Consider the following 18,575-nt stretch of genomic DNA (forward strand, 5'->3'; position numbering starts at 1 on the left):
ACTATCTATCTATCTATCTATCTATCTATCTATCTATCTATCTATCTATCTATCTATCTATATCTCTCTATCCCTATCTCTCTCTCTCTATCCTTATCTATCTATCTATCTATCTCTATCTCTATCTCTATCTCTATCTATCCCTATCTCTGTCTGTCTGTCTATCATCATCTATCTATCTATCTATCTATCTATCTATCTATCTATCTATCTATCTATCTACCTACCTACCTACCTACCTACCTACCTACCTACCTACCTACCTACCTATCATCTCTCTCTCTCTCTCTCTCTCTCTCTCCCTATCTATCTATTCCTATAGCTACCTACCTACCTACCCATTCATCCATCCCCCCCTCCCCCTTGATTGATCCCAGGTGCATCTGATCCTGCAGCGCTGGAGAGAGCGAGGGAAGCGCCTAGAGAGGAGAAAAGCGGCGGAGGAAGAGGAGGAAGGTTTTAGCGGGTGGATGCAAAAGGGGGAAGACATTCGCCGGGGCACTTTCCGGTCCGGATTTGCCTGCTTGAGAAGTGGCGTTTGGTGGCTGGTGCGCGGAGGATAAAAAACGGGCGGCGGCTTGAAAAAGCGGCTGTGCCCGGAGGAGCAGCTCGGAGAAGGGAGGAAAGACCCAGGGGATCCTGAGTTCAAATGCCGCCTCTCTGCCCTTAAGGGAGGAATTGGATGGTTCGGGTGGTTTCCCGGGTGGCCAACTTCGAGAGACGGAGGAGGTGAGCCAAGCCGAGCCCGCAGTCGGTCTCTAAAGCAGCGCTTCTGAACCTTGGCAACTTTTAAGACGGGTGGACTTCAACTCCCAGAATTCCCCAGCCAGCATGGCTGGCTGGGGAATTCTGGGAGTTGAAGTCCACCCGTCTTAAAAGTTGCCAAGGTTCAGAAATGCTACTCTAAATCAGGGGTCTTGAAATTTAGCCACTGTAAGACTTTCGGACTTCAACTCCCAGGGTTCTTCAGCATGCCATGCTGGGTGGGGAGTTCTGGGAATTGGAGTCCACCCTTTTTAAAAGTTGCCAAGGTTCAGAAGTACTACTTTAGATTAGGGGTCTTTAAACTTGGCAACGATAAGACTTGGTGGACTTTAACTCCCAGAAGTCTCGGCTAGGGAATTCTGGGAATTAAAGTCCAGCCTTTTTAAAAGTTGCCAAGGTTATATGTTTTGTTTTTTGTTTTTTAATTTGATTTATATGCCGCCCTTCTCCGGAGACTCAGAGCGGCTTACAATGCGTTAAGCAATAGCCTTCATACTTTTGTATATTTATACAAAGTCAGCTTGTTGCCCCCACAAACCGGGTCCTCAATTTTACCTACCTTAGAAAGGATGGAAGGCTGAGTCAACCTTGAGCCTGGCGAGATTCGAAGTCGGAGTCACAACAAATCGACTGACCAGCTTGTCAGCCGAGCCTGACACCGTGAGCTGAGAGTGAGCGATGGCCCAAAGGCACCCAGCTGGCTTTCATGCCTAAAGCAGGACTAAAATTCACAAGTCTCTTGGTTTCTAGCCTGGTGCTTTCACCGCTAGGCAAAACTGCCTCTCCAGTTTTATTATTCATATTATCAATTATAATAGGTGCTCTCATTGCCAGGCCATCTGCTTTGTTGCTGGTCATACTTTCATCTATTTCCTTCTAGCTTTTCCCTGATTGCTTTCTCTTTGCATAAGATGTTCAATGTAGAACAATGCTAATTAAGTGGGGTAGATTTAAAGGCAAAACACATCTTTTTTTCCAAAAGGTTAGTTAGTGTATCACTTTAGATTTTAATGTTTTTAGATTTTAATACTTTACCTTCTTGTTTTTACTCTGTTGTAAGCTGCCTAAAGGATGGGTAGCATATACATTTAATGAATACTTAAATAAAATTCCTCTCTAGATTAATTGGCTCTCGTGGGAGGAAAAATGTGTCAGATGCCTGTGTGGGGTGTGTACTTGTGCATATATTTCTGCTTGTAGACACATATTGTTGTTGTTAGTTGCAAAGTCGTGTCCGACCCATCGTGACTCCATGGACAATGTTCCTCCAGGCCTTCCTGTCCTCTACTATCCTCTGGAGTCCATTTAAACTCATGCCTGCTGCTTCAGTGACTCCATCCAGCCACCTTGTTCTCTGTCATCCCCTTTTTCTTTTGCCCTCAATCTTTCCCAGCATTAAGCTCTTCTCCAGTGAGTCCTTCCTTCTCATTAGGTGGCCAAAGGATTTGAGTTTCATCTTCAGGATCTGGCCTTCTAAAGAGCAGTCAGGGTTGATCTGTAGGACAGACTGGTTTGATTGCCTTGCAGTCCAAGGGACTCACAGGAGTCTTCTCCAGCACCATAGTTCAAAGGCCTCAATTCTTTGGTGCTCAGCCTTTCTTACGGTCCAACTTTCACAGCCATGATGTCAGCACTTCAAGCTGCATTTACTCTAGTGCTGACATAAGAAGGAGAAGTGGAGGCGTCTGGAAAGGGATGTTTGACTTTTCACCTACTTATTTTCCCTGGAGATAATATCCCCCAGGAGATGGGGTGGGAGGGGGGAAATTCCTTTGAGCTGGAGCGGTAGATTAGGGGTAGAATGACTTGGAAGATGGCCAATGAGTGCAGGGGAGTGGGGAACAGAAAGGGAGGGTTTTGGGTCTGGAAGTCAGTGTTTGCTTCGATGGAGTCGGGTGTAAAATGCCGTGCTTAATAAATAGGAGTTTTTCTTCAAAGACTTTGTTTGAAATGCAATTTATTTGAGACGACCTCGAAACTTGACACATACATTACAACTGGGAAAACCGTAGCCTTGACTATATGCACTTTTGTTGGCAGGGTGATGTCTCTGCTTTTTGGAATGCTGTCTAGATTTGCCATAGCTTTCCTCCCCAGGAGCAAGCGTCTTTTAATTTCTTGGCTGCAGTTCCCATCTGCGGTGATCTTGGAGCCCAGGAAAATAAAATCTCTCACTACCTTCATTTCTTCCCCCATCTATTTGCCAGGAATCGAGAGGGCCGGGTGCCATGAGACACATATTAGGGAAGTGAAATAGGTGCTTGAGTTATACCTTGTGGCCTTCAGTTCTTAATTTATGCTAAGCTGTAAAGTGGTGGGACATTTGATGTTCACTAGGGGGCTTTCTTCCTTCATTTAATAATGAACTGTTGGTTTTTGTTCCAGGTGACCCCACCCCCCCAACACACAATTAAAAGTCAGTGTAGCATAACAGTTAAAAGTCATGTGCTGCTAAACATTTTAAATCTTTTTCCCGAAAAGGTGAGGAGGGAGAACAGCCTCCTTTACACAGGAGGCAAGCAGTTTGTTCATCTTAAATCATGGTTAGATCACGCAAAATATATGAACTTGGTCCCAGTGCAAAATTTAAGTCTTTTTTTCCCCCTCTTTCTTTTCTCTGTAGGTTTCCTTTGATCTCTGAAAGAAAAATAATACATCTGGTGACTGACCTTTGACCCCCTCCAGGTAACGCAATGGCTCTCTATTTGCAGAGATGTGAAATTTGTTTAATGATCTCCAATTGTTTATTGTTTACTTTTTTCCCCCCAACGTTGGCAACAAATGCAGGAAAATCTTGGCACACCGAGAAAAATGCCTGGTTTGGAATAATATCAAATATATATATGTATTTTTTGGCGTATAAGATGCACCTTTTTCCCCCAAAAAAGAGGGTGAAAATCTGGGTGCATTTTATACTCTGAATGTAGCCCTGCCCGGCCTCTCAAACTGAGATTTCAAAGGCTGAAAAAAGCCTCTGAAAGAAGCGTCAGGAAAAAAGCCCCCGAAACAGAGCTTCAGAAAAAAAGCCTCCGAAAGAAGCTTCAGAAAAAAAGCCTCCAAAACAGAGCTTCAGAAAAAAAGAAATGAAGTTTCAGAGGCTTTTTTTCTGAAGCTCTGTTTCAGAGGCTTTCAGAGGCAGAAAAAAAAGCCCCTGAAACATAGGTTTCAGAGGCTGAAAAAAAAGCAAGGCACAGAGCTCACAGTCAACCAACCTGTTGCTAAAATTCACCTCTGGGAATAGCTTGATTGGGGGTATTCCGGGAGGCCGATCCACCTGCCAATCAGCTTTTTTCTTATTTTCCTCCCCAAAAACTAAGGTGCGTTGTGCGCAGAAATAGCATAGGGAAGCTTGAACAGGAAGATGCTAACAGATTTGGGGGTGGGTACAAGAATGATAAGCAGGAGAGTAAACTAGGGAAGTTTATCAAAGGGAGGGAAGGTGCTTTGGGGCCTGGGTGTCTTCCAGGTTTGATTAGCTTCTCTTCTTTTCCCTTCCACAGTTCGTGGGATAGAGACAGTCATGGTGAAATCATGCTGCGCAATAAACTGCAACAACAAATTTTCACTGGGCAATAATATCTCCTTCCACAGGTAAATCAAACCTCCTTCCAAACTGCATCCCTGCTTGGTTTGGGGGCAGCCGTGCCTCAGGTAGAAAGTCCATACAGAGAGTGGTAAGGACACCCGAGAAGATTTTATAGGAAGCTCGCTTCCGGTTATTCAGGATGCTGCTTATAAGCGCTATGAGCTTAGAGCTCGAAGCATTGTTAGAGACCCCACCCACCCACTTCACGATCTGTTTCTGTTGCTCCCCTCTGGGAGGAGGTTTCGAAGTATTTGTAGCAGGGCTACCTGATTCTGGAACAGCTTTGTTCCCTCTGCCATCCGTCTGGTAAACTTGCAAGATTCGTTTCTCTTGCCAAGTACATGTATACATCCAAACTAGACTGCACTTTCTCTGTGTCATATAATATATGTGGGTATATGCATAATTTTGTATTTATTCATTTATTTTGTCATGTTTATGTAGTATATATTGGAGGTGGTGACCCTTTGAGAGCTGTATGCAGGGAAATTTCATTTGAATGTATGCTGATTATAGTGTGCATTTAAAGTGGCAATGAAGTTATTCTTAGTCTAAGACTCTTAAATCTTCCATGGTGGAATGGCTGAAATGGGAGCAGCAAATCTTAGGAGTGAGTTGCTCCCTTTGTTAATGGCATTTGATCTCCATCAGGCCCATGTGACTGGTTTTAACCTTATCAGGAATCATCACAGATGGCAGAGGAGGAAAAATAAGGCAATTATAATGGTATGTGAGAATGACCTTGGGAGACGAGACCAAGAGATACTACCTAGGGAGCGAGCGTCGCCCACAGGGGCATAGTGCACAAAGCAAGAAGATCAGGAAGGACCCTCTCTTAAGTTCTCAGGCTGTAAAGGAAGAGGGAAGAGTTTTACAGGTAGTCCTCAACTTACGACCACAATGTTTATGTTGCTATGTGAAATGGATGTTAAGTGACTTTTGCCCCATTTTACGGGCTTTCTTGCCACAGTTCTAAAGCGACTCACTTCAGTTCTTTAAATTAGTAACACGGTTCAGTGAAATTGGCTTCTCCATTGACTCTATTTTACGACACCTCTTGCCACCGTTGTTAAGTGGATTGCCCCAGTTGATAAGTTAGTAACATGGATATTGAGTGAATCTGGCTGTTGTGGTCCGCCAGCAGCCTGCAGAGCTGGCAGTGGAGTCGGACAGTGAGGCCAGTCCTGGAATCAGGGGAAGGCCTGGATGAAGGCTCTGCGTCGGAGGCAGAGATGGGGCCAGGGCCATTTGGGAGTGATGCGCGGACTCCGGAGCCTCCAGAAGCGGATAGCAGAGAGGCAGAGAAACAGAGGGAGCCTGTTCCTAGTGCACGCATGCGAAGAGCTGCCAGAAGGCAAGAGCAGCTAAAGCAAAAAGGACGACTCAGGAGTAAGGCCAGGAGATGATTGGCCCCTCCCAGAAGGCTTAAAAGAGCAGAAAGGGCTTTTACGTTGCTAAATTTGTTTCTTGCCTTGCTTCTGAACTTTTACAAAGAAAAGCCTTTGGCAGGGTGCCAAAGTTGACAAAGGTTGGTGATAAGGCTGAAAGGACTGTTTATAAAGAATTTGTTTTGGACTTAATTTGGACTTAAGCTGAGAATGAAGCAATTCTCAGCTGTTCTTAATAAAATACGTTTGTTTAGGACTGATTGTGTCTGGTAATGACTACTGGGCCTATGTCACAACACTGGCTTCCCTGTTGATTTTGCTTGTCGGAAGGTCGTAAAAAGGGATCACATGACCCCGGGATACTGCAATGGTCATAAATGCGAGTCAGTTGCTAAAGTGGCTGATTTTTGATGACGTGACCACGGGGAGGCTGTAGTGGTTGTAAGCATGACAAACGATCGTAAGTCACTTCATTCAGCACCGCTGTAATGTCAAACGGTCACTAAATGAACTGTTGTAAGTCAAAGACCACCTATACTTTCAAACTTTCAATGTGGCTTTACATTAAAGTAGAATTAGCTTCTCTTGCTGATTTTCTGGTCTGTTTCTTCCTGAGAAAGCTGGTATCAATGGAAGAAACTTCTAGAGTTCAGAATTGAATGGAGATATTCTCCGTTTTCTCTTGAGCTCGGATGTTTGCTTGCAAATATTTCGTGACCCACTTAGGTAACATCAATGTGAGAGAGGGTGACACTTGCTGCCCATTTACGTACAGTTGCTTGTCCTGCCAGACTGGTGAGGGTGTCGTTTTAGATGAAACCAGCCAGGCCACCCCAACGATGCCCTTGAAGTGATGTCTCAGTGCCTGGAGGCTGTGCGGATCTGGATGGGGAGGAACAGGCTCAAGCTCAACCTTTCCAAGACTGAGTGGCTGTGGCTCCCGGCATCCCGATATAGTCAGTTGACTCCATCACTGACTATTGGGGGCGAGTCCTTGGCCCCCACAGAAAGGGCTCGCAATCTGGGAGTCCTCCTGGATAGGCAGCTGTCCTTGGAGGAACATCTGACGGCTGTAACCAGGGGGACCTTTTATCAGGTTCGCCTGATTCGCCAGTTGCGGCCCTTTTTTTTTTTTTAATTTGATTTATATGCCGCCCTTCTCCGAAGACTCAGGGTGGCTTACAATGTGCTCAGCAATAGCCTTCATCCTTTTGTATATTTATACAAAGTCAGCTTATTGCCCCCACAAACTGGGTCCTCATTTCACCTACCTTAGAAAGGATGGAAGGCTGAGTCAACCTTGAGCCTTGGCGAGATTCGAACCCTGCAGTAATTGCAGGCAACTGGTCTTAATAACCAGCTTAATAACAGGGTGCCTTAAACCCCTGTACTACCAAGGCTCTTTCTTGATCGGGATTCCCTGTGCACAGTCACTCACGCCTTTGTCACCTCTCGCCTTGACTACTGCAATGCTCTCTACATGGGGCTCCCCTTGAGGGACACCCAGAGGCTCCAGCTGGTCCAGAACGCAGCAGCGCGGGTAGTGATGGGAGCAGCATGGCGCTCCCATGTAACACTGCTCCTGCGCGAGCTGCACTGGCTCCCGGTGATCATCCAGATGCGCTTCAAGGTGTTGGTTATCACCTTTAAAGCGCTCCATGGCATAGGGCCTAGCTATCTTCGAGACCGCCTGCTGCTACCGACGACCTCCCAGCGACCCATGCGCTCCCACAGAGAGGGCCTCCTCAGGGTGCCATCAGCCAAACAATGTAGGCTGGTGACCCCCAGGTGGAGAGTCTTCTCTGTGGGGGCACCTACCCTCTGGAATCAGTTGCCCCCAGAGATAAGGAGAATCCAAGACCTCAGTGCCTTCCGCCGTGCCCTTAAAACCCACTTTTTCCAGCAAGCCGGGCTGGCTTAGGAAGAAATTGTTTAAGTATAAGACGCACCTAGATTTTGAAGAGGGAAACAAGAAAAATAGTTTTTGGCTTCCATGAGTCCCGTTTTTGCCCTCCCCAGCCTCCAGGAGCACTCTGTAGGCCTCCCAAGCCCTCTGCGCATCCCGTTTTGATGAAAAACGGGCCGGTTTTTGGCCTCCCAAACTCCCCACGTGTCCCGTTTTTGCCCTCCCCAGCCCCCAGGAGCCCTCTGCAGGCTTCCCAAACCTTTTGCGCGTCCTGTTTTTGTGAAAAACGGGCCCGTTTTTGGCCTGTGGGGGTGCTCGGTAGGTCAAAACAGGGCCATATTCGGTCTATAAGAGCACTGACATTTCCACCCACTTTTTTTTGGCGGGGGGGAAGTGTGTCTTATAGTCCGAAAAATACGTTAGATGTCCTGAAGGGGCTTTTTTCAAGAGGCAACAACTAGACTTTCTGGGTTTTTTGAGTTTCGCTTCTCATCCAAGAAGCTTCTACAGCTCTGACTGGATGGTGGGGAATGGAAGGATGGATCCAGTCCCCACCATCCAGTCAGAACTGAAGAAGCTTCTTGGATGAGAAGTGAAACATCTTCAAAGAAAAAACAAGAAAAACCAGTTGCCTCCTGAAAAAGCTCCTTTGGGACATAACCATGATGTGGATCACTGAGAATCTCCATAGACTTTCATCCATGTAGATGTTCCCCACAGAATGAAACCAACCACAGACACATAAATAGGCCTTCTTTAATGTCCAGTCATTCAGTGACCCTTTGAACTTCTGGCAGCGCTGAGCGAGGGGGATGTAGGACAGGTCTTCGTAGTTTCAATTACATTCTGCTGTCATGTACAAGTAGTCCTCGACTTACAACAAGTCCATTTAGTGACCATTCAAAGTTACAACGGCATTGGAAAAAAGTGATCAAAATTCAGGCGCTTGGTAACTTGGTAATCATATTTATGACGCTTGGTAGTCATATTTATGACCGTTGCTATCTCCAAAGGTAACACAGTCCCCTTTTGCGACCTGATGAGCAAAGTCAGTGGGGAAGGCTGGTTACTTAACCAGGTTATTAACTTATCCACTGCAGTGATTCACTTAATGGTGGCAAGAAAAGTCATAAAATGAGGCAAAGATCACATGTTGGGCCCAATTGTGGTCATAAGTCGAGGACTACCTGTCCCTGCAATTCCTTATGCTTGGCTGCAGGGGGAAAAAAATAGGAAATTTGGAGAAGTATCTGGAGGAGAGGAAAAAACATCTTTAAGAAATCTTAAGATTTTGCTTGGTCTACGCAAGGCAGAAGCTGCCGGGGGGGGGGGGGGAACCATTTTACATAGATAAGAACCAACTATACCACTTAGCCTCCATCACACCAATGCAATTATCAAGAAACCCAGCCTGATAAGATATTTCTACTTCATTGTAAAGTTACAGTAACAGAATCTTGCAAGTCTGAACACCTCTCCCACCCTCTGCTTTAGAGCCTTAGCGCAGGTCCCTCCTGAGCCTTTTTCCCCCCACCTGTTATACAGCTGTGGGCTCTGCTGCCTCTTATCTGTTTGTTTCCTAGACAGTGTCTCTTCATCCCCCAAGGTCTTTCGTACATCCTTTCACAGCAATAAGCAGCACCCAGCAACAATTTGTTACTTCTTGTTGCTATTGAAACTATTGTGACCAGGGTGGATAAAAATCAATGATTTTTTTAAAAAAAAATCAAAAAAATCAGATTTTTTAAAATTTAAATCTGATTTTTTTTATTTAAATCGGATTTTTTTGATTTTTATCGAATTTATTTTAATAAAAAACTTTTGGGGTAAAAATCTATCGTAAGATAGTTTTCTATTTAAGATACATAAATAATTTAGTTTATTCAGCATGAAATGGAGCTTAGTTATGTAGCATGAGGGCTGTATATTCTGCAACACTGGGACTATCAGTGAGTCAAAGGAGTAGCAGAGATGACAGTTGCTCTTTAAAAATTATGATTTAAATTGAGTTGATTTAAATCAAGCCTTTTTACTAGTGATTTAAATCATGATTTAAATCATGATTTAAATCAACTCGATTTAAATCAAATCCACCCTGATTGTGACATCTTTAATGTTATCCCCTTCATCATTAAGAGCAGTGATTAGAATGCAGTACTGCAGGCTAACTCTGCCGACTGCCAGCAGTTCGATCTTGACTGGGCTCAAGGTTGACTCAGCCTTCCATCCTTCCGAGCCCGGTAAAATGAGGACCCAGATTGTTGGGGGCAATAGGCCGACTCTTGTAAACCAGTCAGAGACGGCTGTAAAGCACTACAAAGCAGTATATAGGTCTAAGTGCTGTTGCTATTACGCTTGTTGTGTTGTTATTTGCCTGTAGGTTTCCCCTTGGAAAAAAAGATGTCTTAAAAAAATGGGTCTGGAATATTCGACGGAAGAATTTCACTCCCACACGTCACCATGTGCTCTGCTCAGAACATTTCTGCGAGGCTGATTACCTAGAAAATGTGGCTTCCGGACGGCGATACCTCAAGCCGGAAGCGATTCCGACTGTTTTTAATATACCCGAACGACAGAGAAAGGTAAAGGTAGAGCCGCTGGGACTAGTTCTCCCCCCTGTTATTGAAAGTAACCATCAGTTGTTTTACTTCTTGTCTTCCAAAAGTGATTGTCTTCTAAAAAGATGATTAGGGAACTCGAGGCTAAAACATACAGAGAATGTTTGCTGGATGTCTATTGGTTTATTGTCCTCACTGTCAGGAAGTTTCTCCTCAGTTCTAGGTTGCTTCTCTCCTTGATTAGTTTCCACCTGTTGTTTTCTGTCTTGCCTTCTGGTGCTTTGGAAAACAGGTTGACTCCCCTCTTTTTTGTGGCAGCCCCTCAAATATTGGAATATTGTTATCATGTCACCCTTAGTCCTCCTTTTCTCTCTAGACCAGTGACGGCTAACCAGTTTTTCCTTGGGTGCCGAAAGCACACACGTGTGCGACAGTGCCCGCACGCGTGCCCATACCCATAATGCAATGCCTCCCATGTGCCCTGCACCCCTGCGCATGCATGCGCCCCCCGTGTTTCCCTGCCCCCCTGTGCATGTGTGACTCCCCCACCCCCTGCGGTCCCTCTCTTCACACGTGTGTGTCCCCCGGCCCATTTTTGGTCCGAGGAGGCCATACGGAGGCCTGCTAGGCAAAATGTGGCTGGGGGGGTGCGCCACATCCCCCTGGCCCCCTGTGTATGCGCGCATGACCCCCATGGCCCCCTGCACATGTTTGCCCAACCCCCCCACCCCGTCCCTCCCCGCCACACATGCGCACGGGTCTCTGCAGACCAGTCAGTTGGCTGGCGGGAGGCATGCGCACGTACGCAGTGGAGCTGACCTAGGGCAACGGCTTGTGTGCCCGCAGAGATCGCTCTGCGTGCCACCTGTGGCACCTGTGCCATAGGTTCGCCATCACGGCTCTAGACTAGCCATACCCAAATCCTGCAACCGTTCCTCATATGTTTTAGTCTCCAGGCCTTCAATCATTTTAGTTGCTCTTCTCTGCATTTTTTTTCCCAAGTCTCAACTTGTACATGTGGATCTTGGGAAGATCGGGAAGCGGAACGTGGCTTTGGAAGGGATCTGTTGCTGCTTCTTTCTGTCAGTGGACCCTAAAAGCATCTCATTGGCAGCTGTGTCACACAGCCATCTGGATTTGCCGGATACCTTTCTCCAAGTTTATCTTGTCTCTTTCTGCAGGGCGCTAAAAGAAGGCGGCCGCTCCTCCGCCGTAAGCCCCCCGACACTCCGTCGAGGAATCTGTTACAAGTGGAAAGCAGTGCCAACACGCCCTTGCCCGGGAGTGGCGTTGTGGGACTGGAGCACTCCTACTCTCTTCCCGCCAGCCCAGGTAAACCACGGGGGCCCTTCGGTTCAATTTGTGTAGCAAAAAAGCGGGCGCGTGGAAAATGCGTCCTTGAATTCAGGAGGAGAGTGCGGCCTCAACACAGATACATTTTTGGGAGCTCACACGGTAGTCCTCGACTTACAACCGCAATTGAGCCCAGAATTTGCCTCAACTTATGACTCTTTTTTTTTGCGACATTTGTTAAGCGAATCACTGCAGTTGGTAAATTAGTCACACCGTCGTTAAGTGAATCTGGTTTCCTCACTGACTTTGCTTGTCAGAAGGTCGCAAAAGGGGATCACATGACCCTGGGACACTGCCACCGTCATCAGTACGAACCTGGTCAGAGGTGGATTTCACATAATTTTACCACCAGTTTGCCGCACACCGAAAATGTGAACATGTGTGCATTTTTCGTGCATGCACTTTGTTCGCATGTGCGGCTTGCATGCATGTGCACGGCTTAGAAAACGTAGCTAAAAAGGACGGTATTGTGCCGGTTTCGCCAATACCGGTTCCCCCAAACCGGTCTGTACCGGCTGAATACCACCTCTGGAACTGGTTGCCAAGTATCCAAATGTAAATCACGTAACCATGGAGGATGTTGCAACAGTCATAAGTGTGAAAAACGGTCCTGAGTCACTTTTTTCAGTGCTGTTGTCACTTTGAACGGTCACTAAAACAAACTTGTAAGTCGAGGACTACCTGTATATACCGTATTTTTCGGACTATAAGACGCACCTTTTCCCCCCCTAAAAGGGGGTGAAAATTTGGGTGCATCGTATACACTGAATGTAGCCCTGCCCACCCACTGGCCCCCACCTTTTGGCCTCTGCCTCCCAGCAATTTACGTCCTTGCAGCAAGCAGCAAGAAGAAACAGCCCATTTCAGCTTCAGCCCAGCCTAATTAGCATAAGTTGATTGGCCTCCCGACTCTCAGATGTTTCAGGCTGCAGGGATTGCCATTGCCTATTGCTGCGCGGGCCTCTGCTGCTTGCTGCAGGGAAGTAAATTGCTGGGAGCAGATTTTTTTTTTTTTTCTTGTGCTAATCAAGCTATGCTGAAAACAAAAACGAAAGTAAAGCAGGCTGTTTGCTGTTTGCTGCAACGAGGCAAAATTGCTGGGAGGCAGAGGCAGAGGCAGATTTCTTTTTCTTCTTTTCCTCACCAAAAAAGGTAGGTGCGTCTTATAGTCCGGAGCGTCTTATACTCCGAAAAATACAGTAAATCTAAGTCCTAGTGCTGTTAAAACTAAATGACATTCTTCCAGTTCTCCATAGCTTATGTGAGATGGATTGTTTTTCCCCACATTCTCATAGAGTATCTTCTATAGGGAAGCCCCTTTTTTCTCAGATTGTCCAGATTCTGGGAGTTGAAATCCATGCATTTAAAAATGGTCATGGTTGAGACAAACCCTGCTCTAGAGAGAGCAATTAGCCATTATACCTTTTTCTGTTGTTGTTGTTGTTGCGATAGTGATGAATATCTGTAGCTCAGGTGTAGGATGAGGACAGAGGTCGGTTCGGTTTCTGAACATTTTGTTACCAGGCCAGGTAACATCTCCAGCAGAGTTTAGGGGATGCCAATGTTGGCGTCCTTCTGTTTATAAGGGCTTTGTGTGGTCAGTAGGCCATCTGATGAGGAGGTCTTGTAACCTGAGGGTTTTGTGATGGGTCAGATGTGGGTTGTGTCAGGTGAGGGTCTTGTGATGGGTCAGGAGTGGGTTACATCAGGTGTCTTGTGATGGGTTTTCTGAGGGGTCAGATGTGGGGTTAGGTCAGGTGGAGGGTTTTGTGATGGGTCAGGAGTGGGTTATGTCAGGTGAGCATCTTCTGGTGGGTCAAGTATGGGTCACGTCAGGTGAGGGTCTTTTGATATGTCTTGTGATGGGTCAGATGTGGGTTGTGTCAGGTGAGGGTCTTGTGATGGGGATGTCAGCACTTCAAGCTGCATTTTCTCTAGTGCTGACATAAGAAGAAGAAGCGGAGGCGTCTGGAAAGGGACGTTTAACTTTTCACTTACTTATTTTCCCTGGAGATAATATCCCCTAGGAGATGGGATGGGAGGGGGGAAATTCCTTTGAGTTGGAGCAATAGATTAGGGGTAGAGTGACTTGGAAGATGGCCAATGAAGATGCAATTTATTTGAGATGACCTCGAAACCTGACAGGGTCAGGTGAGGGTTACATCAGGTATCTTGGCACCCCCTCCTGCCTTGCCCGGGTGTATCTTGTAATGGGTCTTCTGAGGGGTCAGGTGTAGGTCACGTCAGGTGATAGGTTTTGTGATTTATTTATTTTTTTGATTATGGTAAAGTTAATCCTTGATTATCTCCTTTTGGTCCTTTTAGCTCTGGACCCTCAGCTGGCATCCATCCAGGAGCAAGACCCGGCAAAATCAGCAGCAGGAAAAAGCTCTCCTGTGCTCCAGGCCAGGCCTTGGCGAGAGTGCCGGGACAGAACTAGGCAAAACGCCCAGGAGGAGCCGCTGATCAACTCCGAATCAGAACGCCGGCGTTTCCGTGACTTCTGCTACCAGGAGAATGAAGGGCCCCGTAAAGTTTGCAGGCAGCTCTGGCATCTCTGCCACCAGTGGTTGAAACCTGGGAGATACACGAAACTGCAGATCCTGGAGCTGGTGATCCTGGAGCAGTTCCTGGCCATCCTGCCCCAGGAGATGCAGGAGAACATCAAGGAACAGGGGCCCTCAACCTGTAACCAGGCTATATCTCTGGCAGAGGATTTTCTAGAGAGCCAGCAACGGGAGGAGGTGAGTGTCCACCACGGGGCACAGACATGCAAGGGCTGAGTGTCCCAAATGTGCCCCCTTTTTTTTCCCAAGAGGCAACTGGACTTTCTGGTTTTTCTTTGAAGACGTTTCACTTCTCATCCAAGAAGCTTCTTCAGCTCTGACTGGATGATGGGAAATGGAAGGATTTATACTCCTTGCAGACAGCTGGTTGTTTCCATCCTTTTAGAGCCGTGATGGCGAACCTATAGCACGTGTGCCACAGTGGGCATGCAAGCCATCACCCAGTTCAGCTCCACTGTGCATGCACGTGTGCGCCTCCCGCCAGCCAGCTGATTTTTTTGGGGGATGCGCATGGCACATGTGGAAGACGCATGGGCATGCATTGGGGTGGGAGTGCGGGAGGTGCGGCGCGCCCCTCCCAGGATTCTCCAAGCGGCCCATTTTGGATGCGAGGTAAGTGCAGGGCCCGTGCGGAGACTCTGGGAGGGTGAAAAACAGGCCTCTCGGAAGTCCAGAAACGGGCCCGTTTCCAGCCTCCGGAGGACCTCCAGAGCCTGGGGGAGGCCGTTTTCACCCTCCCAGAGGCTCAAGGAAAACCTCCGGAGCCTCGGGACAGTGACCCCACCCCGCTGTGGTACAGGAGGCCGAGTAGGCCACGCTCACCATGGCCACACCCACCCAGCAACCAGGCAGAGAACCGATTGCTAAAAATTTTAATGCGCAGGGGCAGTGGTGGGTTCCGCCCGGTTCCGCCGAGCCGGTAGCGGTGACGATATGATGTCACCAAGCCGGTTCTGCCCCCCCACCTCTCCCCCCCTCACCCGCTGCATTATTCTTACCTTTTATTTGGCCCCACCCCCAATCTATTGCTGCCTCCTGAGTCCCAGCTGATCGGCTAGAGGGGAAAAAAACTGTTTAAACTCTTGCGGCAGACTTCAAAGGACCGCCCTACAGCTGATCAGTGTTAAAAGAAAACAAATGAGTAGACCGGTGCCTGCAAAAATAAATGGGTAGACCGGTGCCTCCAAAAACAAATGAGTAGACTGGTGCCTGCAAAAATAAATGGGTAGACCGGTGCCTCCAAAAACAAATGAGTAGACTGGTGCCTGCAAAAAGAAATGAGTAGACTGGTGCCTGCAAAAAGAAATGAGTAGACTGGTGCCTGCAAAAAGAAATGAGTAGACTGGTGCCTGCAAAAAGAAATGGGTAGACCGGTGCCTCCAAAAACAAATGAGTAGACTGGTGCCTGCAAAAAGAAATGAGTAGACTGGTGCCTGCAAAAATAAATGAGTAGACTGGTGCCTGCAAAAAGAAATGAGTAGACCGGTGCCTGCAAAAAGAAATGAGTAGACTGGTGCCTGCAAAAAGAAATGGGTAGACCGGTGCCTCCAAAAACAAATGAGTAGACCGGTGAGTAACTGCAAGCAGTTAAACGCCTGGAAGACCAGTACCTCTGCTAAATCCTAAAGAATTGTCACATGACCATCAAGCCACGCCCACAGAAACAGTAGTAAAAAAATTTAGAACCCACCCCCGGGCGGGGGAGCATGGGGGTCACATGTGCATGTTCGAAGGAGTCACGCGTGCATGTGCGGGGGGCACACATTGCATTATGGGTGCACGCTTTTGGCACACGAAGAGAAAAAGCTTAGCCGTTGCTGTTTTAGAGAGTCACTGAGGAACCTGAAAGGTTTATCTGTGTCTTCAGGATCACCTGAGTGGTGCAAATGAGTGTGGAGCCTTCTTGGAACTGTGGAGAGGACTGTGTTGTAGACTGGAGATAGATGATGTCGTATTCCCTTCGCCTCTGTTGAGAGAGGGCTGCTCCATGTCGACATAGGTGGCCTCAATCCATCTGCATTGTCGTCCTTGACTTAATGACAGTTCATTTAGTAACCGTTCGAAGATACAAGGATGTTGAAAAGAGGGGCCCGTCTGACCAATTTTCATAATTACGGCCCTTGCAGCATCCCCATGATCAAGATTCGGATGCTTGGCAACTGCTTCTTACTTACGACCATTGCAGTGTCCCGCGATCATGTGATTCCCCTTTGGCGACCTTCTTGACGAGCAAAGTCAACGGGGAAGCCGGATTCCCTTAACAACCATGTTGCTAACATCGCAGTGATTCACTTAGCGACTGCGGCAAGAAAGGTTGTAAAATGAGGCAAAGCTCACTTAACAACTGCCTCGCTTAGAAACGTAAATTTTGGGCTCAGTTGGGGTCGTAAGTCGAGGACTACCTGTGTTACGGACTTTTAACAACCCCCCCCCCTTTTTTTTTTGGCATACATAACCGTTTTTGCAGACCTCCATGAAAGTCGTCGTCCTTTACCGTTAGATTCACCCTCCGTTTCTCTTAATTTTTCTCCCTTTCATCTCTGTTCCAGGCGGACCAGCCGCTCAAAGGGCAAACCTCTAATTTCCCTGCGTCAAAGGAACCTGTGTCAGAAAGCCAGCACACAGCAAAGTTCAGAAAAATCTCTAGGAAAGACCGAAATTCCACTGTTTTGGGTGAGGACTTTTTCTTTTTTTTAAGTTTTTTATTTTTTACAAACATATCAATGCGTGAACAGCGTGGCATCTGAGTGCCATACATTTTAATACAAATAAAATACTATTAATCATATTTGTTTCATTTTACAAGTTTATATAATTCTTGTAATAATACACATATTTTTATTAAATTATAATCTTTCATTATTTAATCATTCAATATTTCAGTGTGTCACTTCTAGGCCAATCACTCTATTCTAAGTTTCATACCTTTTAATACAAATAGAATATTATTAATCATATTTATTACTTTTAACAAGCTTATATAATTCTAATAATAGTACAATGATTTATGCTAAATTGAAATCTTCCATTATTTGCTTGTTCAATTTATAATTCTTCATTATTTAGTTATTCAGTATTCTGATATGTTATTTTTATGTCAACCATCGTATTCTGCATGCCATATATTTTAATAGAAATAAAGTATTTTTAATCATATTTCTTACATTTAGCAAACATACACCTATTCATATTGAATTATATGGGTGAGGATTCCTCATGTCCCGGCTGCTGACTATAGTGGCATCTTCAAATGGCAGTTCAGAAAATTCAAAATGGCGGCTGTACGGTCAAAGACCCTGTCCTTTTTCCCCCTGCTTTGCGGATTCCTCAATTATGACCACCATGTTGAATTTTTTTGACCTTCACGGCAGATGTCACTGGCAGCCAAGACATGCCCTCCTGACAACCCATTTTCTCATCACCTTCCCTTTTTCCACACCTTCTATTTTGACACCTGCATCCATAATCCCCTAGTCCTGTGTGAGGTACCGAGTATCTCAGCTGCGCTGCCTTTTACTAAAAAGTACTTTTTTGTTTCTTAAAGGGAAAAAAATCATGTTACAGGTAGTCCTCGACTCACGAGAGTTCATTTAGTGACTGTTCAAAGTTATGACACTGAAAAAGTGACTTGTGACCATTTTTCACACTTAACAACCATTGCAGCATTCCCAAGGCCCCGTGATCAAAATTCAGATGCTTGGCCACTTTATGATGGTTTTACAGTATCCCGGGGTCACATCAGGAGTGAAATTCAGCAGGTTCTGACAGGTTCTAGAGAACCGATAGTGGAAATTTTGAGTACCGTATTTTTCGGAGTATAAGATGCACCTTTATACCCCCCAAAAGGGGGTGAAAATTTAGGTGCATCTTATACACCGAATGTAGCCCTGCCCACCCACTGGCCTGGACCCTTTGGCCTGTGTCTTGCAGCAGTTACCTCCCTGCAAGCAAACAGCAAGAAAAAACAGCTTCTTTCAGCTTCAGCATAGGCTAATTAGCACAAGTTGATTAGATCAGCCTCCCGACTCTCAGCTGATTTGCTCTCAGCTGATTTGCGCAGGGCTCTCCTGCTTGCTGCAAAAAGTGCTGGAGCAGATTTTTTTTCCCCTAGCTATGCTGAAAAAACGAAACTGAAAGTAAAGCAGGTTCTTTGCTGCAACGTGACAAAATGAGGCAGAGAGAGATTTCTTTTTCTTTTTTCTCACCAAAAAAGGTAGGTGCAAACAATGGGAAATTTAGGGCAAAAGAGGAGAGTTCAAGATTTTAAAACACAAAAGAAAAAAAGCTCTATTTAACTCGAGAATTGTAATAATTGAGATACTATTAATTGTATATTGTGTTGAAAGCAGAAATGGTTAAGTTGTGGTTTGGAGGAATAAATGGGGAAAATTATTTGGTTTATTATTATTGGTAAATATAATTAATTGATTTATAAAAAATTGGATTGCATGG

General features: G+C 46.0%; 1 protein-coding gene across 2 annotated transcripts in view; it reads left to right on the plus strand.

Annotated features, from left to right (window-relative positions):
• The first annotated feature begins 483 nt into the window (after nucleotides 1-483).
• Nucleotides 484-18,575, plus strand: part of LOC117662563 (uncharacterized) — a 47,929-nt gene continuing 29,837 nt past the window's right edge. Inside the window, exons 1-7 of one of the 2 annotated variants that reach the window (XM_087884171.1) lie at nucleotides 484-729; nucleotides 3,389-3,450; nucleotides 4,266-4,356; nucleotides 10,026-10,227; nucleotides 11,385-11,535; nucleotides 13,882-14,300; nucleotides 16,673-16,796. In XM_087884171.1, the coding sequence (XP_087740297.1) occupies nucleotides 4,286-4,356; nucleotides 10,026-10,227; nucleotides 11,385-11,535; nucleotides 13,882-14,300; nucleotides 16,673-16,796 (967 nt within the window). In that variant the 5' untranslated portion in view covers nucleotides 484-729; nucleotides 3,389-3,450; nucleotides 4,266-4,285. The remainder of the gene's footprint in view (nucleotides 730-3,388; nucleotides 3,451-4,265; nucleotides 4,357-10,025; nucleotides 10,228-11,384; nucleotides 11,536-13,881; nucleotides 14,301-16,672; nucleotides 16,797-18,575) is intronic. The other variant, XM_060691212.2, reaches the window with a different exon arrangement.

The sequence above is a fragment of the Pantherophis guttatus genome, chromosome 2 (assembly GCF_059756535.1).
Source record: "Pantherophis guttatus breed Tessera chromosome 2, ASM5975653v1, whole genome shotgun sequence".
Taxonomy (NCBI): Eukaryota; Metazoa; Chordata; class Lepidosauria; order Squamata; family Colubridae; genus Pantherophis; species Pantherophis guttatus.